We start from the raw sequence: 27,351 nt of genomic DNA, 5'->3' as shown, positions 1-27,351 counted from the left end.
GAAACAGTATAAACTGCTCGTGACTGTGTGTGTGTGTGTGTGTGTGTGTGTGTGTGTGTGTGTGTGTGTGTGTGTGTGTGTGTGTGTGTGTGTGTGTGCGCGCGCGCGCTCTCTCTTTTTAAATACGCTATGCTATACATATTTAATAAATAAAATTCTATAAATACTGCTTGGTTGGTCAGCGTATAAGACGTGGGAATGCGGGACAAGCTAAGGCAGAGGGGGGCACTGATATGTATTTCAACTGCTTATGAGAAAATTAACACTGCAGAATTAACGTTTCAAAGACAATGATAATATTATTACAAATTCAGTCACATTCGTCTTACTTGCATATTATTTAAGAATTAGCGACTTTATGACCTCTGTGAAATTTAGGCTATCATTTATCAACAGCATTCACTGATAGTCTAAGCTTGTACATTTCTATGGTACTCAATATTAATATAATTATCACAATAACTACAATCATCGCTACTTATCATTTCAACTTAGTCAACATTATGATTAATTTCAAAACTCGCTTTCATTAAATCTGCTTTGTGTAGCCAACATCATCTACATTATTAAACTTTTCCCAACACTACTGATAAAACAGGTACACCGCTGGTACTGTTATTTCCTAACAATTCATGCTTACTCTTTCATACTCATGCAAGACTGCGACTGAGGACACTTGGAACTGAGAGTCTATTTTAACAATGCTTGAAATTTTCTTTGCTGCTTTAAATTTTCTTTGCTTCATAGTGACAAAATAATAATAATAATAATTATAATAATAATAATAATAATAATAATATAATAATAATAATAATAATAATAATAATAATAATAATAATGGTAGTAGTAAATAATAATAATAATAATAATAATAATAATAATAATGGTAGTAATAATAATAGTAATAATAATAATAATAATAATAATAATAATGATAGTCTTCTCACAGGTATCTGCAGTACCTCACTTTGCTATTCGGTGAGGTCATTAAAGTCTCTATTCCATTTGTAAGCATTTAGATTTTATTCATTCCGTCTTGGATATACACGATTTTGTTCCTTCTGTCATTTATTTTATTTATACATTTATTTTATATGTGGCTTATACTTTGCATCAACACTTATTTTTTATTATTCTGTTTAAATGTACAGATTCATTCATTTCTTCACTAAGTATTTTATGGCAAACCTTATTCATTCTTGGCATTTACATGGATTTACTTCCCGCTTAATTTTGAAATGCCAAGTAGTTTTTATTTGCTCTCACAGATGATGATTTTTTTTTTTTTTTTAAGCAAAATTACACCAATCTGGAATTAATCGTTTAAGTCACTCTTGTCACACATTATGCCAACAAATATTCATTCGCTTCCTCGTTCATTCACTAGCACTCCAAATCTCATTATAAACTTCAGCTAATTAAAGATTTCCATAATTAAATTGCAGTACTTACAAATAAACCTTCCAGCTGCACTGATTACCCACCTGTATATTAGTCAAGCAGTCCAGTCAATGTCCTGCCACAACTAGACTGGAGTAGCTTATATCGTACTTCTTTTTGTCAGGTTTGGTCAAAGTAAATCAGTTACAATCGTCTTACGAGTCGGGAAAGTGGTGTCAGGCCTACCTGGATCTACATAATGGCAGGCGTCAGTAGTTTAATCAAGGAGGCTGTGGCCACGTCGGGGTGGTCAGTTCAGAGAAGGCAAGTAGCGGTGAGGAGAAGCTACAAGTCCATTCACTTTAACTTGGCGGAGATTTTCGTCTGTGAGTAAGTAACCACGTACTTCAGTGTTGGACTAAGACTATACTTCTGTTCCTCATCTTTTTCACAACACTCTTGGATTAACACCATATTTAGCTCAGCATTCAAGATGGTGCTGTAGCAATTTTACGTCTAGTTAAAAGAGGTGAGACTGTTGCAGTGGCTATGTTTTTTGTACTTTCATGCTTAATAGCATATGATGTATGTTTTAGTGATGCGGCGTAAAACAAACAAACATACATACAAAAAAGTTAGTAAAATGTTTGCAAAGCATATTAACCTACAGAACTATATTCTACCTAAATTAAACTCAATTAATTAAACTGATTTTTTTTTTTATCAAGGTACCCAACACTGTGTGCGAGAGATTAACGTTAAGGCAGGTCAGACAATATCAGAATCTAAAACAATGCCGTATAAAATATGCCTTTTTTTGGCAAAGTTAATCAAGCCAGGGCAAGCTGAACCAATTCTTAATTAAAACGAATGATCTGCCAAGCATAATCCACCGAATTAATTATTTCGTTATGATCTGATTACCATAAAAAATTAGTACGGTAAATATACTGAGCACTGATTACAGAAAAGTAGAACATGGAAAGCCACATGGGTCAAGTAGTACCAAATTCAGGATAATCTACCCTACATGTTTGTATTTTGCTGAGGTTCGTCCACTTTAACTTCGTGTTGATTTTCGTTATTTTGTAGTTTATTTCTCGTACCTCAATCACAAAGGAAAATACTATGGCAGTGCACGCTTTCCATAACTTTTTTTTCTTTTTTTACTAGCACCATTTTCTAATGAAAATCTTTTGCTTCAGCTCTGCATTCAAGAGAGAGATTGCAATTTTAGGCCAAGTTAAAGCGAACAGAGCATAGGTGATGTTAGGTGGTGAGGTTAGGTGAAGGCCTGTCAATAAATTCAAGGTTAAGGAGTTCTGTGACTGCAAGAAGGATGTGAAGACACTTAAGAGGTTTGCTGAGTGAAGTCAGGTGGTCAGGTGGAGTCAAGTATAGTCCAAGTGAAGTCAAGTATGGTCAGATGAGGGTACGGCATGGCCCAAGTGAGGTCAAGTATGGTCCAGTATGATTAGGTATGGTCAGGTGACGTTATGTGATGCCAGGTGCGGTCAGGTGAAAAGTATGGTAAGGTATGGTCAAGTATGGTCAGGTGAGACGTATAGTTAAGTAAGGCTATGTATGGTCAAGTGAGGTTATGTATGGTCAGGTGAGGTCAGGTATGGTCAGATGAGGTTAAGTATAGTCAGGTGAGGCCGACAAGGTCAGATGAGGTTAAGTATAGTCAGGTGAGGCCGGTAAGGTCGGATGAGGTTGGATGAGGTAAGGTGGTCACGTGAACCAGCTCATGATCAGAGTGTCTTGAGAGAGAGAGAGAGAGAGAGAGAGAGAGAGAGAGAGAGAGAGAGAGAGAGAGAGAGAATAAACCGACTAACGAGACAGGCGAGGTTAGGTGAGATGACGTTAGATCACATTAGGCCATGTATGATCAGGTAAGGTGAAGTATGGTTAAGTGAGGCCATGTATGATCAGGTGAGGTGAAGTATGGTTAAGTGAGGACAAGTATGGTTAAGTGAAGTCAGGTATGGTTAAGTGAAGTCAAGTATGGTTAAATGAAGTCAAGTGTGGTTAAGTGAGGTCAAGTGTGGTTAAGTGAGGTCAAGTACGGTTAAGTGAGGTCAAGTACGGTTAAGTGAGGTCAAGTATGGTTGTGAGGTCAAGTATGGTTGTGAGGTCAAGTATGGTGTGGTCTCAGAACGTCCACCATGTCAGGGTCAAGGCAGCTCACCAACATCTTTTGCAGGATATCGACGCTCTGATTGGCCACAGGTACACCGTTAATTTCCCGGATCTCGTCGCCTACATGCAAGGTGGCCTGCCGGTGGATCATCCCGCCATGCATGATCCGTGCCACGATGCAACGCCCCTCCTCGTTCATCTTGAGTGTGATGCCCTGCGAGGAAACAAGAGCATGCGTTAGCTTCGATAGTGGGGTGGGGTTGGGTGTAAGGTGGAGAGGTGGGGCTGAGTTACGTGGAAAGGCGGAAGGAAATTGTAGAAGTTGGTGAGGTTAAAGGCTGATGAGACTGATCAGAAAAGACAGGTACAGTAATAATGATGATGATGATGATAGGGTTTAAGAAAATGTGGAAAGAAAAGATGATGCTTTAGCTTCGGCAACTGGGTGGGGCTGGCTGAGAGACAGTGACACAGGAAAGGTTGTGGTGCCGGTATTATTAAACTGGAGAGGTTGACCAAGAGACTGGACTGGGACGGGGGAAGGTTTGGCATGAATGATGGAAATAACATAGTGTCTCAGGGGACGACTTATGTACTTCACTCGAAACTGGCAGAGATGTGGGGAACCAATGAGACGACTGAGATGAGGAACTGTGTGGGAAAGAGAGGAGACGTGGCAAATATGCGTGAAGTGACAGACAAAAATGGAAGATATGCATGAAAAGAAGCGACATCTTTAGCTTGGACAGGGTAATGCGAAAGGGCTAGGTTGTTTTCTATTTAAAAAGAAAAAAATGAGAGATGTGGCATGAAATGGGAAAGATCTACAGCAGTGAGTAGGGATGTGTTGATGAAATAGACAGGTTAGTTTTCTGATATAAAGCAGGAGGACACTAGGCGGTTTTTGTGTGTGAGTAATTTTGGTGGATTGTTGGATTGGGAAGAAAGATGACTAAAGTTCCGTATCAGAGGTGTTGTGTGATGGCAGTTAACGGGGAGGAGGAAGACCAATTGATACGTACTGTACATCTCTGGTGATGGGCGAGAATAAAGAACTGAAGAATACGAGAATAAAGGACTGAAGAATTATTCTAGTGTAGTGGTGTGTGTGTGTGTGTGTGTGTGTGTGTGTGTGTGTGTGTGTGTGTGTGTGTGTGTGTGTGTGTGTGTGTGTGTGTGTGTGTGTGTGTGAATAGAGAGAATCAATGACAACAATATGATGGGCAATGTAACAAGATGAAAAAATAAAGATCTGTGAGTGGAGAGGGGGCGGGTGGGACTGGGAATTCTTTCTGGTACAGCTTACAAATCTGACAGAGCAGGAAAGAGCACCTCTCAAGCTACCGATAAGTGTAATGGGGTTTGGCGGGTAGGTAGATTGGACAGCCTTAACTTACTACACCACCAGGAGTACTAACTACAAACAATCCATAAGTGTGACGTGGTTGGGCGGGCATGAACTGGCAGATCACAAGGGAAGGTTCTGCAAGTCAAACGTCATTCAGTATTCCTAAACCAACACAGGGGTTGAGGCATAACATGAGGAGGAATAAAGATGAGGGCACAGCAGGAAGCGAGCCTGAAGGAAAACACAGGAAGCGAGCATGAAGGAAAACAGGGAGAGATAGAGGCTGACGAAACACGGAATAGTGAAATGGCAAAAGGAAAAAAAAGAAAAACTTAAGGCTGAGAAGAAAGGTATGGTAGAAAATGGAAGGAGTATATATCAGAAAAGGGGAAAAAACAGGGAAGCATACAGGCTTAAGAGAATGAAAATTATAAGAGGAAAAAGGAAAGAAATTTTGTGTGTGATCATGTTAAGAAATGAGGGAAGACTGGTTAAGTAAATAAGAGATTTCTATCCTGAAACACAAGGAAACAAGGACACATGTCACAATTTTGGTGACGGTGAACAAAAGAGTGGGAAATAAATCAAGAGGAAATATGAAAAGGCACATAACATCAATCTGGACAATACAGTATAAAATATATGCATATATGAAATGATACATGCCTGCAAGAATTCGCTGCAAATGCCACTGGGTGAATCCTATTAAATGACGTATTCTGCGTGGACATAGATTTCGTAGTGCCTCTTCTTTCATGACTTACTCTGCCTACTACACTAACGTTTTCTTGTACGAAAATCCTTTAAATATCGGCGTAGTTTGTACCTGTAACGTACTGGCAGAAAATTGTGCGCCGTACAAATCGTTGAGGAAGAGGTACTACGAAACGTCCCTTAACAGAATTCGACCCAAAAAATTTATACAAGAGTAAAATAAACACACCATACGGCATGGCACTGATAACCCCGACGTGTACCATGGGATAATATGAACTCATGGCGTAAAGCTGACCTAAAATTTTCGCACCGGGTATGTATCTACTTTCGACAAGCTTACTGCAAAAAATTTTGGGTTAGAATACAAAATATACATACAATCTGAATATGAATGGTAGTACAGGCCAACTTCATACCATAGGCTAACTTTACCCCACGCTTTTCAACTCTTTTACTGCTATGGGAAGTAACAGCTTAACCTATGCTTGCAACAGCTTAAACCGTGACTAATTCCTCGAAGTTGGATCTGCTAGAGTAATCTATTGTATCAGACCTGAAACTAAAGGAAGGGATTAAAAGGATAAATATTGCTGTTTATAAAAATGTAACTGTTCAGCAGATTTTGAACATACCCAAATACGACCAGAATGTAAACTTTCTTCCTTTCTGTTTGTTATAATAGAAGATGGTGTTACATGTTATCTTAAGTGAAAATTGTGGCTATCTGGAATCCGTGAAAATATTTAAAAAGGAGGACCAGAAGGAAGTTTGCACATGACGCGTGGTGTGAGCGGGGATCGTTATCTGCACACTCTTATATCAGTACAGTTATTGAACATGCAGGTTTTGAGTGCATCTTAAAAATGATATAATGTGGCAGAAATAAATACTGGTACGAAGTAATGAAGATGATAAGAAAGTGAAGATCGGTGTTAAGGAAAAAAGCTGAGGAGGATGAACATGGAAAAAATTAAACCCACGAATCCGGGTGACATGCTTTTCAATATACAGTATTCTTGCTGCTGCCCGACGATTTTATTCAGCTTGGCGATGGCCCATAGTACTGAAGGGGTTTATCAAAGCTAGATCTAACTCCTCCAGTTCGAAAAATCAATCCAATGCTGAATAAAATAGTCAGGAGAGGGCAAGACTGAAAATAAATGATATCCATGGCCTCTTTGGGAATAAAAGTGTATGAGTGAATGACGGTAGGTATAAGGGGAAAAGACAATGTATGAGTGAATAAATGATAGGAATGAATGATAAAAGATAACTCTGAACAGAGTTGACATGAACTATATATAAAACTGAATACTCTTTGATGGTGATGAAGCGAAGAAATGAGTGATGATACTAAATGATGTTAAAATATGGCCATCTCTCTCTCTCTCTCTCTCTCTCTCTCTCTCTCTCTCTCTCTCTCTCTCCACTATATCCAATGCACTTCCAACCACTGCCCACTAGCCTTTTACTACATTAATCAATTCAGTAAATGCTGGTGCAACGCTGAGTGATCTCCAGGCTCCTTGTTTATGCAACTGATAGGTCATGGGAGAGAAGTTGCAAGAGGACAGGAAAATACGGAGAGAAAAGAAATGGTAAGAGAATATGAGTAAATGCGAGAAGATGGATCATGAAGTGAAAGACACATGGACTAAGAATAAAGAAACTGAAGAGATGGAACCACACGAGAAAGTTAGAAGAAACAGGGGATGATGATGAGTTAATGGAGAAAGAGTGTAACAAGGGAAAAAAAAGGAACGAGAGAAAATAAAGGAAGAGCAAAGGAGAGGAAGATAAATACAATATGAAAGGCCTAGAGACGTGTTCATGTAGAATAGAATAAGAGGAAAAAGAGACTTGAATACTGAAGAAGACAATTATGATGGAAGAGAAGACAGTCGTGGAAGAAAGGTGGTAATGTCGAAGCAGATGAAATATGAAGGGAAAAAAATGTACGAAAGGAAAACAGACTATAAGGGAAAAAAAGAGCAAACTTCGAGAGAGAGAGAGAGAGAGAGAGAGAGAGAGAGAGAGAGAGAGAGAGAAATATCCACCCTCAAAATCGAAAAATTAATTAAAGCCTGCCATTGACGTTAGCATATGTACCAACGTTTTTGCATCCATCAATTTTAATGTTGTGTAAAATCGCGTACAAAGTAATCCACGGGTCAGGGGGGAAAAAAAAAAAAAAAAAGCCAAAATTAAATTCGTTCCCGCCATTCCCGTCGCCCTTCTGAATATTCATCTAAAAATGAATTGTAGTAGCTAATATGATGGCACATATTTTATAATAGTTTATAATCAATATTTCGCCCGGAATGCAATAATGTTTTGGGCTAATTAATTCATGTTATAATCGTGACACTGAAAAGGTGGTTCCCGACCTGAATATGGAATGCGTTATGATTTATTTTTTATTTATATATATTTTGTTTTAATGACAGGTGTTCTGGGTTAGGTTAACATCAGTTCTGTGTTCTGTTAGTGATGAGAGTGGAGCTTTATATCAGTGCTGGGCTATGCTACTAATAAGGAGTAAGCTTCATCACAATTCTATGCTCTGTTACTTGTGAGAATGAAGCTTTGTCATCGTTGTATGTTACGTTACTAATGAGAAATAAGCTTTACCTCAACTGTATGCTCTTACTGATATGGATTAACGTTTATCATAGGCCTATGCTCCGTTACTAATAAAGATTAAGCTTTATCTCAAATCTATGCTTTGTTACTAATGAGAGTTAAGCTTATCTCAGTTTCAGACTCTGTTACTGATGAGGACTGAACTTACTGTTTAATTTTGGAACAAACTTTCCCTATAGACACATATAAAAAGTAATTATACTGTATACAAAAGAAATGTGTTCTAAATTCTCTGTTTTTACTCGGTTTCTGTTCTCCCAGCAGCCTCTCCCGTCCCTTACTCTCACACCTCTTCCTCTCCTCCTCTTCCATGTTCCTATCTTATCATGGTATCTTTATCACCGCACTCACACACGCACACGCACTCTCACTCGCGCGCACACACACACACACACACACACACACACACACACACACACACACACACACACACACACACACACACACACACACTGTCTCATCCCCGCACAATGTTCCCTGTCACATAACCTCACCTCCTAAAACTGACCCATGAACCACTTACAAGAGTCTTCAACCCTGTCCACACACACACACACACACACACACACACACACACACACACACACACTTTCTCTCTCTCTCTCTCTCTCTCTCTCTAACCAGCAACATTTAATTCGCTCCTGTTGTTTCCTCCAAACGAGGTTATTTGCATACACACACACTTCGTAAACAATACAAAAACAGTTTTATCTTGCCTGCATTATACTCTGGCGCGCACACACACACACACACACACACACACACACACACACACACACACACACACACACAATTAGGACGTAAAGTAGTGTGAAAAAAAAAAAAAAGTAAATGAGATAAGAGACTGGGTGAGATATGAGGACGTAAGAAATAAAAAAAGAAAAAAAAGGAAAGAATGGACTCGAGGACGAAAAAAGAATGAAATAGTGTTATGGTGTAGATTATGATGAACCCTGGGCACTTCCTTGATATATACTATTCCTGTTTCCTCAAACTATTTCATTCTGCTAAGGGGAGATTTTTTTTGAACTGACAGATAGGTAGATAGAGAGACTGATAAACAGATAAACAGATAGATTGATAGACAGACAGACAGACATAGATACAGATAGATAAAAATATTAAACCCTTGATAAATAGGCTGTTCATCTAAGCTAAAATCGCTTGGTTGTATAAAGAAAAAAATAAGAAAGGCTTTTTGAACTGGAATGGTTAGACAGCCTCTATTCACCCCTTCACCACTAGGCTGTTTTTCTCAGCTGAAGAAAATCGTCTGGCAATATCAATAATAAAAAAATAAGTCCTCAGGTTGCACGTTATCAACCCAATCCACCCGGTGACGTGATTTTTGATTTTTTCCTGTTACCTTCTTACGATTTCATTCGGCTTTGGGAAGATACTTTACTGTGAAGGGTAAAATTAAGGATATAATCAATGTCTCTGGTTCTAAACGTCTAAGCTGAATAAAACTAGAGACACCAAGTAGTTAAGAGATGAGAAAAGAGGAACTGAGAGAGGTAAGAGAAGAGTTAAGATATGTGAGAAGAGGAGTTTAGAAAAAATAGGGAGGAGCGAGGTAAGAATTAAATAACAAAAGAAAATGCAAGTGGAGTGGTGCACGAAAATATGTGAGAGTAAAGATGTATTAAGAGGAGAAATATGAGAAGAGGAGAAATATGAGAAGAGGCTTTATAAGAGAAGCAAGATTAGTGTTGTGGAAAGCGAAGGCGAGAGCAGAGTAATTAAGTGATAGCTGTCGTAACCCAAGGCCCATCTGAACGTGAACTCAGCGAAATTCAGTCTGAAGCTTTCCTCTTGCTGCAGTGCACCATCATCCTTTACGGGGGACTGGCAGGGAGCTGAGGGATGTTTGTATAATCGCGCAAGGGTGCTGAGTGGTTAAATTTGTGCCACCGCCAGAGGACGCCCCTTTTAAGCATCATTTAAGGAATAAAACAAACGAAATTGAGAGGAGAAAAACGGAATTATTATAAATTAAAAGGAGGGAAGTCGAAGTGTGAAAAGGGAGGAGTGAAAAGAAAAGGAGTTGAGGAGAGAGGTGGGAAACTGTGTGAAAAGGGGAATTTAGAATTAAAAGAGAAGAGGAACTAAGAGGTATGGATATGTGAGAAAAAAAGGAATTAATATAAAAATGAATATAAATCAAGTTAAGAGGAGACAGGCGAGACAGTGAGAAAAGAGGAATTAAGATGAATCAAGAGCAGAAAGGTGAGAAAATGAGAAAGAGGAATTAAGGTGAATCGAGAATTGTGCGAGAAAGAGGAACTATGAAGGTGAATCAAGAAAGAGTCGAGAAAATTGTGTGAGAGAAAGAAGAAATAAGATGACGCAACTAACGAGATGAGAAAATGTGAGACAAGGGGAATTAAGAAGATAAATCAAGTTGAGAGGTGGGAAAATGTCCGAGAAAAGAGGAAAAGAATAGAGGAAAGTGAAAAAATATGAGAGGAAAAGAGGAAATAAGATGAATGACGAGGTGGGAGGTAAGAAAATGTGTGAAAAAAAAGGGGAACTGAGATGAATCACGACGAGAGTGAGAAAATGTGAGGAAAAAAATGAACCACGAGGAGGTGGGGGGGTAAGAAAATGAGAAAAAGAGGAACTAAGTTGAATCACGAGGAAAGAGGTGAGAAAATGTGTGAAAAAAGAGGCAGGGTGAGGCGAGGTGTTTCTTTGTGTAGACGCAGACGTGGAAGGAATCTCATTGGGCAGGGTTTTAATTTGTGCCTGGCCTGCAGGGGAGAGGAGAGGACAGGACAGGAGAGGAGAGAAGAGGAGAGGAGCGAGAGGAATGAAAAGAAAAAAGATGCGAAGACATATGTACAGACACAGATATATAGACTGACAGATAGACAGACAGACAGAGAAGATAAACAGACTACTGACAGACGGGCAGAGAGAGAGAGAGAGAGGTAATGGGATAGGAGAGTTAGAGTGAACTGATTTCCAACTCAACTGATATGAAATTGGAGTTAACGCATAAGTTAGGGAAGGCGGAGAGGATGACTGAAATCCCTTTACTGCAAGAGTGTCAGTTATACGAGTCCTATTGAAAGCGGATTTCTAGATTACGTAACACCTCTTGCTTGGCGATCTACTTTGTACATTACATCTCAGAATCTTCTTGAATATTACTGATGCAAACTATGTCCATATTAAAATTATATAGGTTATGTATATTAAATCTTAAGGAACAAGAAAGGCGAGGTCAATGTAAATATGGAGAGAGAGAAAATGAAGGAGTAAAAGCAAATGCATGAGAAAGAGAATGGGAGAGAGAAGGGAGAAATACAAGTAAGAGAAAATATGAGATAAAGAAAATGGGGAGATACTGGAGAAATACAAAAGGAAATACAAGACAGAGAGAATGGGAGAGAGAAGGAAGAAATAAAAAATACAGAAAACGGAGAGAGAATGGAGGGCGCCAATCCAACATTACCCATGCCTCATTAAGAATTTATTTTGACCGGAGTTTAACTGCCTGTTGCTTCTGGTTGATGGGGAGAGAAGAGGAAAATTAATGAGGAGGAGGAGGAGCAGGAGGAGGAATCACATTTTGCTTAGCAGGCAACGACTGTTAAGCATACTATTACTGTAACAATGTCATTTTTAGACTGAACGCACTCGATAAGTACACAGGTGTTTGAATACCATTTTGGTGAGCAAGATAGCTTATTAAAATCTGTCTTCAAGGCCCACGTGTTGTTGATAGGCATAACACTCACCCTGTTACTGTTAGTGTGAATTTATGTATGTGTACGTTTATAAAGTTAGCCTAGTGGTGCGCGTATTAATTTTACGACCAGTGAAAGAAGATATACATAGCCAGAGCGCAGCCATATTTACTAAACCAACAGGAACAGTTTGGCCAAGGTTAACAGCCACGGAGGGAAAAAAATTATGCCCCTGAAAAAATAAATCGTGAGAGTAAATAAAAAAATAATGTACAGGAATCCGGATATTCTATTAAAAGGTCCACTTCAAACCTCACCTTTCAGTGAGTGGTGTATTTGTAAACACGGTGAGTGGTTGTTTGTTTGAATGTAAGTAAAACATCAGTATATCTATCTACAAGGCCTGTCTATCTAGCAGTTTATCTCATGTATTTACTATCTATATTCATCTATCTATTCATTTGCCTATCTATTTGTTTCTACGTGTCATCTATCTATCTACCTATCTATCTATACACCAAGACAACTTCCTTTTTTTTTTTTTCTGGCGACGGGGTGGATGAAATATACGTATGGTATTTAACATTCCTCTACTGTAGGCTACATAACACATATATATCATGACCCTCGACTCTCTCTCTCTCTCTCTCTCTCTCTCTCTCTCTCTCTCTCTCCATTCCTCCTCACCACCTCCATCCTAAATTTTGAAACAGTGTCTACCTCATGTTTTCCCCTCCGAGTTTCCCCGGAAATTCGATAAATAAATCTGTAGAAAATGTACGAAAGGCCAAATTTACAGGCTATGTCAAAAAAATATTTAAATAAAATAAAAAGCACTGACAGAAGTTGAAATCAAGAAGTTTATTGAGAAAAAAACAAAAAATTGCTAAATAAATAATAATAATAATAATAATAATAAAGCTGCTACTATTTTTACCCGGAAAAATGAAAGCTACATCCACGTCCACCTCCATAAAAAATAAATAAATAACGAAAAACTCCATTCTGGCTTTGAAAAAAAAAAAAAAACACTAAAATCCACTATCCCTACACATTTTTTAAAGAGGAAAAAAAATTCTTTTCAAAATCCCCCGCACAACTCTGACAGATCTTTACATTTTTCAAAAAAGTCACCAAAGTTTCCATATACGAAATTTCGGACTGAAGTTAAGCCCTCGAGAAGTTGTTTGTGATTCGCTGTTGTTGTTTGTTATTATTGTGGTTCTTGTGCTTGTATTTGAAGTTCTGTACCTACCTATTTGTCTGTCTGTCCGTTTGTCTATCTACAGCCTTACACCACATGCTGTAAGTGGTGACCGACATAATTACGTATACGCGCTTGTCCCTACTCAGCATGGAACCCTCACCCCACAACACTGCACCTTCCATTACTATCATACCCTTAGCTATCCACCTCTTTCTCCGTATCCCTTTCCTCTACCCAGCCAACTCACAACCCAATATCGGAAGGAATAATCATGAAAGTAATAACACTGGAGTCAAAGAGCTTGTATATCTATCTATCTATTTATATATATGTATCGAAATCTGTAAGTCGGAATAATAAAGTGTTATCAATGTCCTGCTTCGGTTAATAATTTCTTGCTCCCACTGCCCCACCCACACCAGCAGACTGAGCCGCCACATGATACAGGCAAATGAGTTACTAATGGAGTGCTATTTACGGACCACTACGTATCTGAGAGAGAGAGAGAGAGAGAGAGAGAGAGAGAGAGAGAGAGTCTACGTTTGTGTATGAATTTGTATTTATAAAGATTCTATATATGCCATCGAGAAAGACTAACACATTAAGATTAAATAACAGATGTGAAGGAAATGGAAAATGGAAAAATATATATCAAGAAAAGAGATGATGCATAGAAGAGGAAGGGCCTGAAGGGAGGGGTAAAAATGAACGATGGGAGGAGGAGGAGAAAATGTTCTTCCTTAGACTCGTAACGTTTTGGCAGGAGAGGGAGGAGAAGAATGGAGGAAGAAGGGAAGGAAAACGCACGCACAGGCACAGGCACAGGCACACGCACATGCACACGCACACAGTCACACACACACACACACACACACACACGAAGATTTAAGTCACCCCTAATAAAGCACACGTTACTATTAGAGAAACGGACGGGAGGAAAGAAAGAGAAAAAAAAGGAAGGAAGGATGGAAGGAAGGATGGAAGGAAGGATGGAAGGATGGAAGGAAGGAAGGAAGGATGGATGGATGGATGGATGGAAGGAAGGAAGGAAAGAAGGAAAGGAGGGAGGAACTGAGGAAATAAAAGGACAAAGGAAGGAGGAAAACTTGTGTGTGTAGTGGGAGTAATAAAAGTGAGAAATTGGAAAGGAAAATAACCCCTCGCTAAACCTGAGGTGGAATTAGAACGGACGTCTGGTGTGTGTGTGTGTGTGTGTGTGTGTGTGTGTGTGTGTGTGTGTGTGTGTGTGTGTGTGTGTGTGTGTGTGTGTGTGTGTGTGTGTAAAATCTTAGTAATTTCTCTAATGTACACTCGTTTGCCAGTCAGTGCTCACCCTCCACTCTTACTACTGAGCATCACACCGAACAATAGGTCTATTGCCCAGAGTTAAGGCGCCTGATCGAACTTTAGTAGACTATAAGGACTGCATTTCCGCCTCTGAGATTTCGGTGCACCTATTCCTCTGCGATTTATTCTGGCTGTTTCACCGTTGTAGACTTGAAAATGACAAGAGAAAGTTATGGTGTAATGTGCAAACTAAATCGCTATGGAAGAGGTGCTGCGTTCGCATAACCGAGCAGGGAAGTTACTCAGTTATATCGGTGTCATCACGTGAAGGCGCCTCTCTCCTGCATCTCACCTCTCACACTGAAGGGGTTACAATCAACATTAAAGTTTTATTATTTGGCCACCACGCTCTCTCTCTCTCTCTCTCTCTCTCTCTCTCTCTCTCTCTCATACACTGCTTCACCGCCCCCTTCAAACCTACCCTGTACATCACTCCAGTGTTTACAGCTTTCCATCCCACTCCAGCACTCTCTCTCTCTCTCTCTCTCTCTCTCAAAAAACAGGGGCGGGGGGGTCGTATTCAGCCATAAACTCCTTTTACTTGTACAATTCCATAAAATTCTCTACATGCTCATAAAACCTGAATTACTGGTCAATGCTGCTATGTATTCCGCTTGACTTTTATGTACTGTATCCATGAAATAAAAATCAGAAATAATAAAAAGTTCATAAGTACTTTCCTTATCAATTACAAAATGAAACGAACAGCATTCAAACACATTTATAACAACGAAAAACGCTTATTGCATTTTCTTTTCGTTTGGTAGTAAAGGATATGATTTCCATTCTGCGGACAGTATTTTCAAGCAATCATTCAACGACCCATTCAGAGCTACGTATTTCTTCACCTTCAAAGACTACCACATCGCAACATAATTCTGCGACCAGCCTCCACTTTCCTTAATCTGTATCTATCTGTATCTATCGATCTATTTATCTATTATCGTCCGATGCCATATTCGCGCATGGGGTGGCCACAAACGAATTGCCTCCATGTCACCATTTTCCTTTACAGTCCATTACATTATACAACAGACCTACTCAACACCAGTACTGCAGTGGCGACCAAAACGAGTATTTGCTGTAGACCCAACGACAATGGACCCAAGTGGACCCATCATTGCGTTTTGGACACTTCAAATCATGTTTCATACTGAGTGCCTTTTTCTGAGCGCCACTGCCTCTCTCTCTCTCTCTCTCTCTCCCCTTCGTTCTCCGTACACTCCTGACATTACCATTAGCAACTCTCAGTCCCCCTCTTCTCCTTTAGCCTCCTCTTTCTTTTCTTCTAACAAGTTTTTTTCCCCTCCACCCCCTCCTTCTCTCCCAACAAGACTCTCTCTCCACCCTTTCCTCCATTCCTACACCCTTTTTTTCTCTCGTCCTTCCCTGTCTTCTCCTCTGTGCACCCTTCAAGTCCCATCTTCTCCTTAATTCTTCTCTTTACTCTCTCCCCCTAGCTCCCTAGCCACCCATCCTTACCCTTCCACTACCTCTCCTCTCAACGACATACCTTTCCTCCCTTTCCTCTTCACCTAATACCTATCTCCCTTCCTCTCCTCTCCTCGTCCCTCTTCTCCACTCTCAGTCTCACCTCACCCTCTTCTCTCCTCCGTATCCCTCCGTCTCCTCTCCTCTTTATTCCTCCATCTCCTCTCCTCTTTATTCCTTCGTCTCCTCTCCTGCTCATCCCTCATCCATCTCTAATCTCTCCTCATCCCTGCCTCTCCTTATCCCTCCCTCCACTCCCTCTCCCGCTCTCGTATCTTCTCTTCTCGCCCCTCCCTCTTCCATCTTCATCACTTCCTCTCCTCTCAACCTCATCCCTCCCTCCCATCTCCTGTCCTCTCTTCCCCTCCTCATCCGTACGCTTCTCCTCCTCGTCTCTCCATCCCTCCCCCTCCTCCGTACACCTTCACACTGCCATTAGCGACTCTCATTCTGCTCGACTTTTAAGCTACACTGGGACAAATGGAGCCCCTCCAGCGAACACACACCCGAGTTTTGCTCCCTGAATGTGCTCCAATTACCAAGAGAGAGGGTGAGGAAGGAGAAGAGGGGGAAGAAGGAAGGAGAAGAGGGGGAAGGAGGAGAGGAGAGGAGGGGGAAGAAGGAGGGAGGGAGGGAAGTGAATTGATGGAAGAGTAGTAAGGGAAGTGACAATGAAGAACGCAGGAGGAAGAATGGCTGAAAAAACAAAAACGAAAGTGCAGTGATAAAATGAAGAACAAAAGGAAGAAAACGATGGCAGGAGGAAAGCAGGTAAAGGATACAAGAATGAACAGGGAAACATAAGAGAAAGAGGAAGTATGAAACAAAGGAAAGAAGGAGAAATAGAAAAAGGAGGAAACGAAGCAGTTTAAGGGGCCACAGTTTATTTTTTGGGTTGAAAATGAAATTATGCATCAATTTACCTGAAATTTTACTGGATAACAGCTATATTTGGCAAAACTAATCCCTGAGCTTTATTTGTAAAAGATTAATTTAATCACTGATATTTTTAAAATGCTTATATGTTTACTCAGGAGCAGTAGTCAGTGAAAGGTTAAATATATTATGATTTTACTGAATATTTTTTCCTTTTTTTCATGTATCGTCCTGAAACTTTCTACACGCTTAAGTAGGTATCATAGCTATTATCCAGTAAAGTTTCATGCAGATTGATGCATAATTTCATTCTCAACCAAAAATCTGAACTGACGCCCCGTAATATGCAAACTGATTAAGAAAAAACAGAAGAAAAGAACAAAGAAAAGGAGGAAGGGATAATAACGAAAAAGAAAATTGGCAGAGAAATTAAAACTTACGGGAAGGGGAAAAAAAAAAATGCTGTGAGAGAAATGAGAAAATAATGAGATATTAAACACTCAGTGAAAAAAAAAGAAAAGAAAAACAAAACCCAGGAGGCACATTAAAGAAAAAGCAACAAGAATGAAAAAATAAAGTAAAACACAGGAAGAAGAAACATGAAAGAAAAAGTGTGGGAAGGGGGATAAAAAACGAATAGCACGATCAAGATAAAGAAAATGGGAAGACGGAGGAAAAAACAAGAGGGGAGGAGGAAAAAGACTAGAAATAAACAAGACGAAAAATAATTATGTGGAGAAGAGAGGAGAAAGAATACGTTGAGAGGAGAGGTGAGAGAGCGGGTGAAGGGAGGAGATAAAAGGATGAGCCGAGCAAAAGTATGGAAAGAGACGAAGCTCAGGGATCAAGGGTGAGAAATATTTGGATGGAAAATAAATGCAAGGAAGGTGAGAGAGAGAGAGAGAGAGAGAGAGAGAGAGGGGAGGAGGCCAAGGTGAGAGTTTTGGTGAAAAAGGAAAGTACGAAAGAGCAAAAGGTGGATGGAGGACGAGAAGGAGGAGGGATGTGAGGGAGAGAAAATAGCCTAGAAAAAGGGGGTGGAGAGAAAAAGTGAGGGGAATGTCGCAGGGAAGAGGAGGTAGGGAGATAATATGAGAGAGAGAGAGAGAGAGAGAGAGGTACAACAATGTAAAATACCGGTATATATTCAACATTAGGGCGAGTTTTAAGAGCTGTAAAAGCCATTCTTGTGAAGTTAAGACAGCTGGGTATGTAGAGGGAGGGAGGGAGGGAGGGAGGGAGGGGAGGGGAAAGGGACAGGAGGAGGAGGAGAAGACGGGGAGAGGGAAGGGATGAGAAGGAATGAAGGATAGAGGATATATGAAGGAGAATAAATAAATGGAGAGGAATGGTACACAGGGGAAAGGAGAAGGGATGGAGAAGGAAAGGAGAAAGAAGGAATGAATATGATGGAGCGAAGAAACGAAGGAGAGTTGGGGACAGATGGAAGTTAGGGACTGTAGGGAAGAAAGTGAATGAGGGAACACTAGGAATGAATGAAGTAAAGTTAGAGATGGAATGAAGAACAACTGGGAGAGAAGGAATGAAGGAGGAAGAGTAAAGGAAGAAGGAGAACTAGAGAAAAAAAATGAAGCAGAGTTGACGGTCAGAGGGAACGGAGGAGGAGAGGGGAGGGAAAAGATGGGAGAGGAGAAAATGAAGGGGGAAGAAAGCGGGAATAAGAAGGAGGAGGAAAAGAAGCTCAGGAAGGAGGGGAGGGAAAAAAGAATGGGGAAAATGAAGGAGTAAATGAATGTGAAAAAAAAAGGATGAAAAGAAAATGAATAAATAAGGGAAGGGGAGAGAAGGAATGAAGACGGTGAAGATGGAGAGTGGAGAAAATAGTAGTAGGAAAAACCGAAAAGGAATAATAAAGATGAGGAGGAGAAAATGAGTAGATGAAATGAGAATATATACATATGTGTAACTATATCTATCTATCTGCCTATCTACCAATCTATCTATCTATCTACCTACCTATCTATTTATATATACTGGATATGATATATATATATATATATATATATATAAACGGACAGCCCCCCAAAATTGACGAATGGCAGAAGAAAGTCTGGAGGTAGACAGAAAAGTTATCACGCAGAAAAATCAAAAGAAAAACTAAAGGAATGTGCGATGGAAAAAATAAGAGTTAACGAACAAAACGGAGGAGAGAGAGGGGGAAAAAAGAACAGAAAAAGGCAAACACAGGAGGGGAGAGAAGAAAGGAGCAACAGAGAGAAATATTGGGAGCGTGAAAAAAAAAGTCGAAAGAAAAGAAAGAAAAAAATATTTGGATGGGTTTCAAGTGAGGTGTGTGTGCTGAAGTATGAAGTTTGGGTGAGGGGAAATGTATACTCAAGAGTCATAGCTTCTATTCACCATCATATCCTACATCCAGCTGGAGGGTAGTCGTAACATGAGGGATGCCTGGAGAGAGACGCCTTCATGTGGTGGCACTGATGCAACCCGGTGGCTCCACAGCCCGGCTATACAAACATCCCTCAACTTGCCTAACTCCCTACCTCCCGAAAGGAGGATGGTGGACAGAAGTAGGAAATCTTAAGGTTCACGTTTCAGATAAGCCTGGGGCCACACCAGCAAATCAACAACATAAATGAAATACCAGTAGAGGGATATAACCCCCACCAGCTTGAGAAGTAACCTAATCTAAATAGAACAATCTAGAGATGAGGAAACTGACAAAGACATCCTCGTCGAGAAGTTAAAGTAGAGAAGAAGATAATTCAATAAAAAGTGAAATATAGTGAAAATAGTTTTTAATGTAAGTGAAACTTGTTACCTATTCATATAGTATAGCCACAAATAGGAAGCTCGCCATATGGTACATAAGGTATGTGTAATATAAACAAGATCTGGAGACCCCAAGGTAACTTCTTGTGTAACAGCAACAAGATCTGAAGACAAAGGTGTCGAAGAACGCATGTGTACATTATACGTTTGTCTCAATAACTAGCTTGCTGTACGCTTCACTGTAACCATATTCCTTTCAGATCCTATGAGGAACCACAGCTATAAATCTAGAGAGTTACAGCTTTAAAGCTTTTGTGGTTTTATCTAAAACGTGTTGCAAAGAAAAAACTGAGCAGATTTGAATTCTGTACTTTCCGCTAGGCTAAATGGCTCAATATTAAGCCAAAAATTATTCAGTGAAAATTTTTATCATTGGGTTTTCAACCAAACAGCTGTATCTCAAATAGTTTCTGAGAATTTCAAATATGCAATTTTTAGAATAAACATGAGTATATCACCTTCAAAAATAGGTCAAGGTGGTTTATATTTGGCAAAAAGACTTGGGTTACCCTAGGGTACATTTATGTGTAATATCATCATGATCGAAGAAAAAAAAGGTGAGAAGAAAAAAAATAACACTGACGAAAACAAGAAGCTTCGCCACTTGTATGGCGAAGCTTAATAAACCAATAACTTACAAAAATATGACAAACTACATACGCATAAGCAATAAAGCTAACAATACGCTTACATACAATAAAGTCTGTGTCAGTATAAAAATAATAATATATAAAAAACGTTCCAATCATTCACTCAGTTTCCCTCATAACGTATTAATGAATTGGGGTGAAAAACAGGTGATCAAAAATGGCGATTAATCAACAGGGCCCGTATATTATAAAGGGGAGGGGAGGGGAGGGGAGGGGAGGGGAGGGGAGGGGAAAGGATAGGAGAGGAGGGGAGGGGAGGGGAGAGGAGAGGAGAGGAGAGGAGGGGTGGGGAAAAGAGAGGAGTGAGTGAGTGAGAGGAGAGAGTGAGTGAGGGTAAGAACGAGTTAGGATGAGAGGGATGCAACCAGTGTGGGGCAGGGAGAGAAAGTAGATGAAGGCGAGGGAGACAGAGGAGATGAGAGCCAGGTAGAGAGGGAGACTGAAATAGGTAGCAAGGGAGAAAATGACGGCAGGGACAGAGAGGGGAGGAAAATACAAGAGACAGAGGAATAATGAGGAGGAAGGCCAGCGAGGGAGAGACAGAGAGCAAGGAAGAGAAAGTGAGCGAGGGATTGGGAAGGGGAGAGTGAAAGAGAGAAAATAAAAGGGAACCGGAGAGAGAAAGACATAGAGATGGAAATGATCGGAAATAAAATGAGAAATGTGAACTTGACGCTAAAGAGCAGGAGAGAGGGACTGGGATAGGGAGAGAAACAAGAGGCTGAGAGAGAGGGAGAGAGGGAGGGAAGGAGGGACAGGGAGGGGGGGGGCAAGGAATGGAGGGAGGGCGAGGAGTTTGATTAATATCTCCTCGTATTTTTAAGAATCTAAAGGGAGAGTAATTACAGAGGTGGGAAAAATGGAGTGTTGAGAGGGGGTGAGAATTAAACGAGGGAGTGAGCGGCTAGGGAGAATATTAAACACAGCAAAGTCTGGCCAACGAAGGCTTTGTTAATGAGTGTTTAACGAGGGAAAAACTTTACTCGTTGTTCTTGCTCCTTTTAGGCGATATATATAGAGAGAATAAGTGTGTGTGTGTGTGTGTGTGTGTGTGTGTGTGTGTGTGTGTGTGTGTGTGTGTGTGTGTGTGTGTGTGTGTAAAATACTGAGTGTGATAATGTCCGGTTAAACGAATTAGGCGGCTCACTGATAGGGATGATGCTTAATTTGCCAATGGTCGTAAATCATGAAAGCCTGTTTATGGATTTGGGGTGTTGGGTGTGATTTAGTTATAGTGACTGGTTATAGTGACCGGCTGGCTGACTAACTGCTAGATATATATAAATAGATAGACCGACAGATGGATCGACAGATGGATGAAGACAGATATACAGATTGACAGACAGATCAGAACGGTATATAAATTAGTACCTAATTAAAGAAAAAAATATGACAGCTATAAAAACAAATACAATAGGTAAATACAGGTACATAAAAATAACTGGACAAAGATCCCAGTACATATAGACAAAAAATAAAAACAAATGGATTAACATACCAAGAGGTGTAGGAAACGGACACATACAGAGGCAGAGACAAGCAACATGAACTTAAAATTAATCAACTAAGGAAAAAAAATGACGAAGACGATGATGATGGTGACGATGACGATGATGAAAGTGAAAGACGAAGAAGAAAAAAAAAAGATGAAAGGCTTAATTCAACATAACTCTTACACTGATGATAAAACAAAGAATATAAATCTGAACTCATGTGATAAAGTTAGCACTCATCACCTGAATATCCTCCCCCTCCCCTCCACCCACTCAGCTAAGGCTATTACACTGAGCTAATCCTGTATGAGAAAATCCTCCTCCTCCTCTCAGTCGGTAATCCCCCCCCCTGTGTGTGTGTGTGTGTGTGTGTGTGTGTGTGTGTGTGTGTGTGTGTGTGTGTGTGTGTGTGTGTGCGTGCGTGTGTGTGTGTGTGTGTGTGTGTGTCTGTGAATATGTTAATACGTCTATATACTGTTATTCCCCAGAAAGATAGTGCATACAGATCTGAATGTTCTGCATACAACGAACACATACACAGGTAAATCTGGATAATGAACAAGGTGTGAACATGAACAGGTGCAATGAACTTCGTAGGTAAATATGAGCAGAGGGGAAAAAATTATACTGAAAAATGAATGCCAAAGATCATGGTGAAAAATGAATAAGATGCACTCAAAAACCATACATGATAAACTCTGTACTTACCATCACCAGCGTAATGTGTGCGGAGGAAGATGTTACTACTGAAATGTACATAAGTGATTTTTATATTCTAGTGTACAAAAATATAAGAAAGACCATTATTTTGATTATTATTTACAAGCTTCTCAATAAATATTCCAGTTTTGAAGCTTACGAACATAAAATTTAGTTTGAATTAATTCTTCCAAATTTCTAAATAACTTTCCATCTTCATTTTTGAATATATAGAAAAAAAGGTTGGTCTTCATTCTTACAAAAAATAACAAAACTTTCCATCTTCTTTCTTACAAAATATATAAAGTGTTTCAATGTTCATACTAACTGAAAACAAAATAAAAAAGATTGAATTAAGAGGTATTTAACGTCAAATGATTTACCGCTATTTTGACGAAGGTAAAATGTATACAGTTAAAAATACTGAGAATCTTTATCATCCTAAAAGCCTTGCGTTATTAAAGATTACTTGCCTGCAGATTAATGGCACTTGGTTATTGATTAATTTAAGCTTAATTAGTACAGGCGCTCACGTCAGCTGAACACACACTAAACTGAGGAGAAAATTATATATGACTTACCTGGTGCCTTAAATGCTGAAAATACCAAAGACCAAAATCACTGGAACTTATACATCAACAAACCTCCATTATTACTAAGAATGGAGGGAAAAGAATGTAAAGGAAGAAATTAATGTGCAGAAGAAGAATGGTATAATAAATTCAATGTGAAATTTCTTGAAAAATTAATAAGAAACGAGAGAGAGAGAGAGAGAGAGAGAGAGAGAGAGTGTGTTTCTACGTAAACTGGCCTTGAAAACAACCCCCATACACAAACGTTTACCCTTGTGTATAATTATTTACTAGTCCATGAGGCACCTTTGTTGTTTTACCGGGCTGAGCGTTTAAGCGGATTTCCAGTTAGCAAAGAGTTGACTGTATGATGGACGGGAACGTTTTTACAGATTAACGAAGGCTGTGTTGTGTCCAATGTTTTTGTGACAGGACGTAGAATTATGGAAAAGGGTATGTTAGTGGATGCGGGATGGTGAAGGGTTTTCGGTTGAGAGAGAGAGAGAGAGAGAGAGAGAGAGAGAGAGAGAGAGAGAGAATTCTAAATAAAATGACCTATAACATTATTATACTAAGGAAGAGGAACAAAAATAAGTACGATGAAAATAGAGAGGGAACAACAGAAGAAGAAGAATGAAAGAAAGAAAAAGAAGAAGAAGAGGAGGAGGAGGAGGAGGAGGAGGAGGAGGAGGAGGAGGAGGAGGAGGAGGAGGGATTATCTTCGTCTTGCCGGAGCGTGAAGGCCAGGAGGAAATAAAAATCTGTGTAAGTATAAATACGGCTTAAGACAGGTATAATAACTGAAGGGATGGAGGTGGAAGAGGAAGATGGAAGATGGAAGAGGAAAATAGGAGGCGGAAGAGGAAAATAGGAGGCGGAAGAGGAAAATAGGAGGCGGAAGAGGAAAATAGGAGATGGAAGAGGGAAATAGGAGATGGAAGAAGATAAGAGATGAAATATGAAAAATAAAATATGAAAGAGGAAAATGAAAGGTGGAATAGGAAAAGGAAAATAGGAGACTACTTAAGAAATGGAAAAATTGGAATATAATGAAAAAAATTATGGGTTAAATATAAACATGAAAATAACTGATGACATATTAAAGGAAAAATAAAAGATGTATTATAAAGGGCAAAAAATAAAGAATATAATAATAATAAACGAAAAGAAAGCAAAAAGGTTACCGAAGGATATAAATAAAAATGAAAAGAAACTGGAAAAAAACCCAGAGCCCAGCGACGAAAAAAAAAAAAAAAAAAATCGATCAACTTCTTTGTTCCCGAAAAATTACTCTCGAAAAAGATGTTCTCAGGAAGTCAAGCGGGAAGTGAGAGAAGGGGTTGAAAAAGAGAGAGGAAAAGAGCTGTAAAGAGTTAGCGAAAATGGTGTGTGTGTGTGTGTGTGTGTGTGTGTGTGTGTGTGTGTGTGTGTGTGTGTGTGTGTGTGTGTGTGTGTGTGTGTGTGTGTGTGTGTGTGTGTGTGTGTGTGTGTGTGTGTGTGTGTGTGTGTGTGTGTGTGTGTGTGTGAGCGAGAGAGAGAGAGAGAGAGAGAGAGAGAGAGAGAGACTGTGAATGGGTGAAAGAAGGCAGCATAATAACCAACAATGTGACAAAAATGGATATTAATGAAGCCAATGAAAGTAAAAGACCCACAAGGAGTCATTGAGAAGACGACAAAACCTTCATCCAAATTAATCGCTTAAAAACAAAAGAAATATAATCAGCAAACGAGACAAAGAGAGAGACCATAAGAATGATCGACAGACATTGTAAGATGAAGAAGAAAAACTCGTCGAAGAAATGTAAATAAGAGAATCGCATTAAATAAACTAATAAATAAATAAATAAATGGACAGTCATTACACCCTACTATTAAAGATCACCTCTGGATACTTCCTTTCCGCAATCAACCACCAAAATTGTGCCTCAAAGGACTGTCACTTTCTCAACGCGTCTGACGTAGAAAGTATTTACAGAACGGCCATACTAAAGCAAAATAAATACGTAAATAAATAAATTAAAATGAGGTGCAAACTTTAACTTGGGCATATGGATTCATAGATCAGTCAAGTGTCACTATCCTTCTTCAGTCCTTTTGCTTCCTCAACATTCATACCTCACTTTCCCATTCACGCGATTACCATATTCAATAATCTTGGCCAACCACAACTCTCTCTCTCTCTCTCTCTCTCTCTCTCTCTCTCACACACACACACACACACACACACACACAACCTTGGCATGCAAGCAGCACGGCATCATCCGCATACATCACATCTGAAATATTCCATCCCTTACCATTTATCATCAGCTTCACTCCTATCTCTTCAACTCTCCCTCTGATCTCTCTTTCACATGAGAACACCGCTGAACCTTGTCTCACTCCAGTGCTAACAATTAATCACTCTCAGTAACCATACAAATACTATGTAAACAGCAGTAAGGAGGAACGCAAGAATTATCCATTCATACGTTTGAAACTGGTGCATCGTACCTTGAATTAACAGAGTAGAAATCACAAAATAAACATCCGCTGTTACCACCAAGCTCCATAAGTATCAACAAAACAACCCATTTGACAGACAATTAACAAATATAAGTGCCTCTATACCTTAACTAAACGATCAATTACCACTGAAACCATAACTCTGGAGTGAAAACCGTCCTATGCAAAAGAAGCCACTGATGAAAAGACTCTGAAACAGAGACCGAAAACACGGTGGAAAAAACATAACCCACAAAAGAAGCTTAACTACGGAATCTATTAGAGAGAATCAGGAAAAGGAGCAAATTAATGAATGATTTCAAGAAATAAGAAACGCGTACGTGGTCGTGATGCAAAACCAAAAATGGAAAAGAATGATAAAAAACGTATATGAGCAGTAATGCAGTTCAGCTGGATCAGAAAAATTTACAGATAATTCACTAAATCAGCAGACTCCCGCGAAAATATAAAAATGTTTGTAGAGAAGGAAACGAAAGAGTAAGACTTCAGAAAGAGGAAAATTGTGAAAGCGAAGTTGATGCCTCTTACTTGAACTTCAGCAACATGAAAATAACTTACCTCAGCATCGGGGTTGAAACTTATTACATAAAAATATCTATACTCACAAAAGTATATATATATATATATATATATATATATATATATATATATATATATATATATATATATATATATATATATATATAAACTGCTTATAACTAAACACTGAATAAATATATATATATATATATATATATATATATATATATATATATATATATATATATACTGCTTATAACTAAACACTGAATAAACATTTATCGCTTTCATCATTTGTAGGCTATAACTTTCTTCATTTAGTTTAACCAGTCGTAACTAATAGGTTCCTTATTCTCATTAAATGAATTCTGGTCCAGCAACGGAAGTGTAATTAATGGTTTTCTTGCCTTAATACTGAGGTTGATGGGTAGATGGTGGCTGGATATTTTCGAATCATGGGGTGCCGCCTCAAGTAACGTGCAACTACAAGACTGGTATGTCTACAGTCATCATTCTTAAGCAGGGAACTCGGCCATACGTATACTGAGTTTTCCGCCGAAACTCACATGACCACAAAACATCCTGTAATAGTTTCCCGCAACTATTGGAGACTCATTAGCTGCATTTTGCTATCTGGCTAAGCTCACGGTTCACAGAAAATTCTCATTTATTTAAGCCAACTCCAGTGCGGAGGGTTTTTCAAGAGGAATCCTGGTGTCATTTTGATTGATTGGTGTTGTGAGTTTTCACCCACTGCTTAGGTTCACGTGAAAGTGTTGTATTTCCCTTATCAGTTTATCATCATGTTTATCATTCTTGACCCCTAAACAAGCCAACTAATCCGGATAACTTTTACAAGTGGATCATCTGTATTCTTCCTGGACTTGTTTTGAACTCTGGTAACTGATACTTTCCAGTTCACATCACACCTCTAGAATATTCCATCTTTTCATCCTCACCCTATCCAGTCCAGGATAACCCTATCACTGGTTAATATGAATTCTTTTATAACCTGAGGAACGTCTCTTACGATGTAATGACGCTTCCCAATGCTGATAATACTTTTGGAACCCACCCCCTCAGTCTCAACCCAGTATAGGATAATCTTACCCGTGGCTCATAAGAATTCTTCTGAAACTGGATGAGTCTGATCCTGGTGAAGTGATAATGGTTTGTGGTCATCAGACCTCTAGAACCTGCACGTAAGTATAATTATTCTCTCTCGAACCCCTAATAATTCTTGTACGGATATCCTT

General features: G+C 39.3%; 1 protein-coding gene across 1 annotated transcript in view; it reads right to left on the bottom strand.

Moving 5' to 3' along the window:
• CASK (peripheral plasma membrane protein CASK) overlaps positions 1 to 27,351 on the bottom strand; it is a 652,453-nt gene that overhangs the window by 58,121 nt on the left and 566,981 nt on the right. Inside the window, exon 4 of the mRNA XM_080284923.1 lies at positions 3,572 to 3,736. Coding sequence (XP_080141049.1) covers positions 3,572 to 3,736 — 165 coding nt within the window. The remainder of the gene's footprint in view (positions 1 to 3,571; positions 3,737 to 27,351) is intronic.

This window comes from Coenobita brevimanus, chromosome 103 (genome assembly GCF_032717465.1).
Source record: "Coenobita brevimanus isolate Jiangsu-jjx chromosome 103, ASM3271746v2, whole genome shotgun sequence".
Taxonomy (NCBI): domain Eukaryota; kingdom Metazoa; phylum Arthropoda; class Malacostraca; order Decapoda; family Coenobitidae; genus Coenobita; species Coenobita brevimanus.
This window is presented reverse-complemented; position numbering and strand designations above follow the sequence as displayed.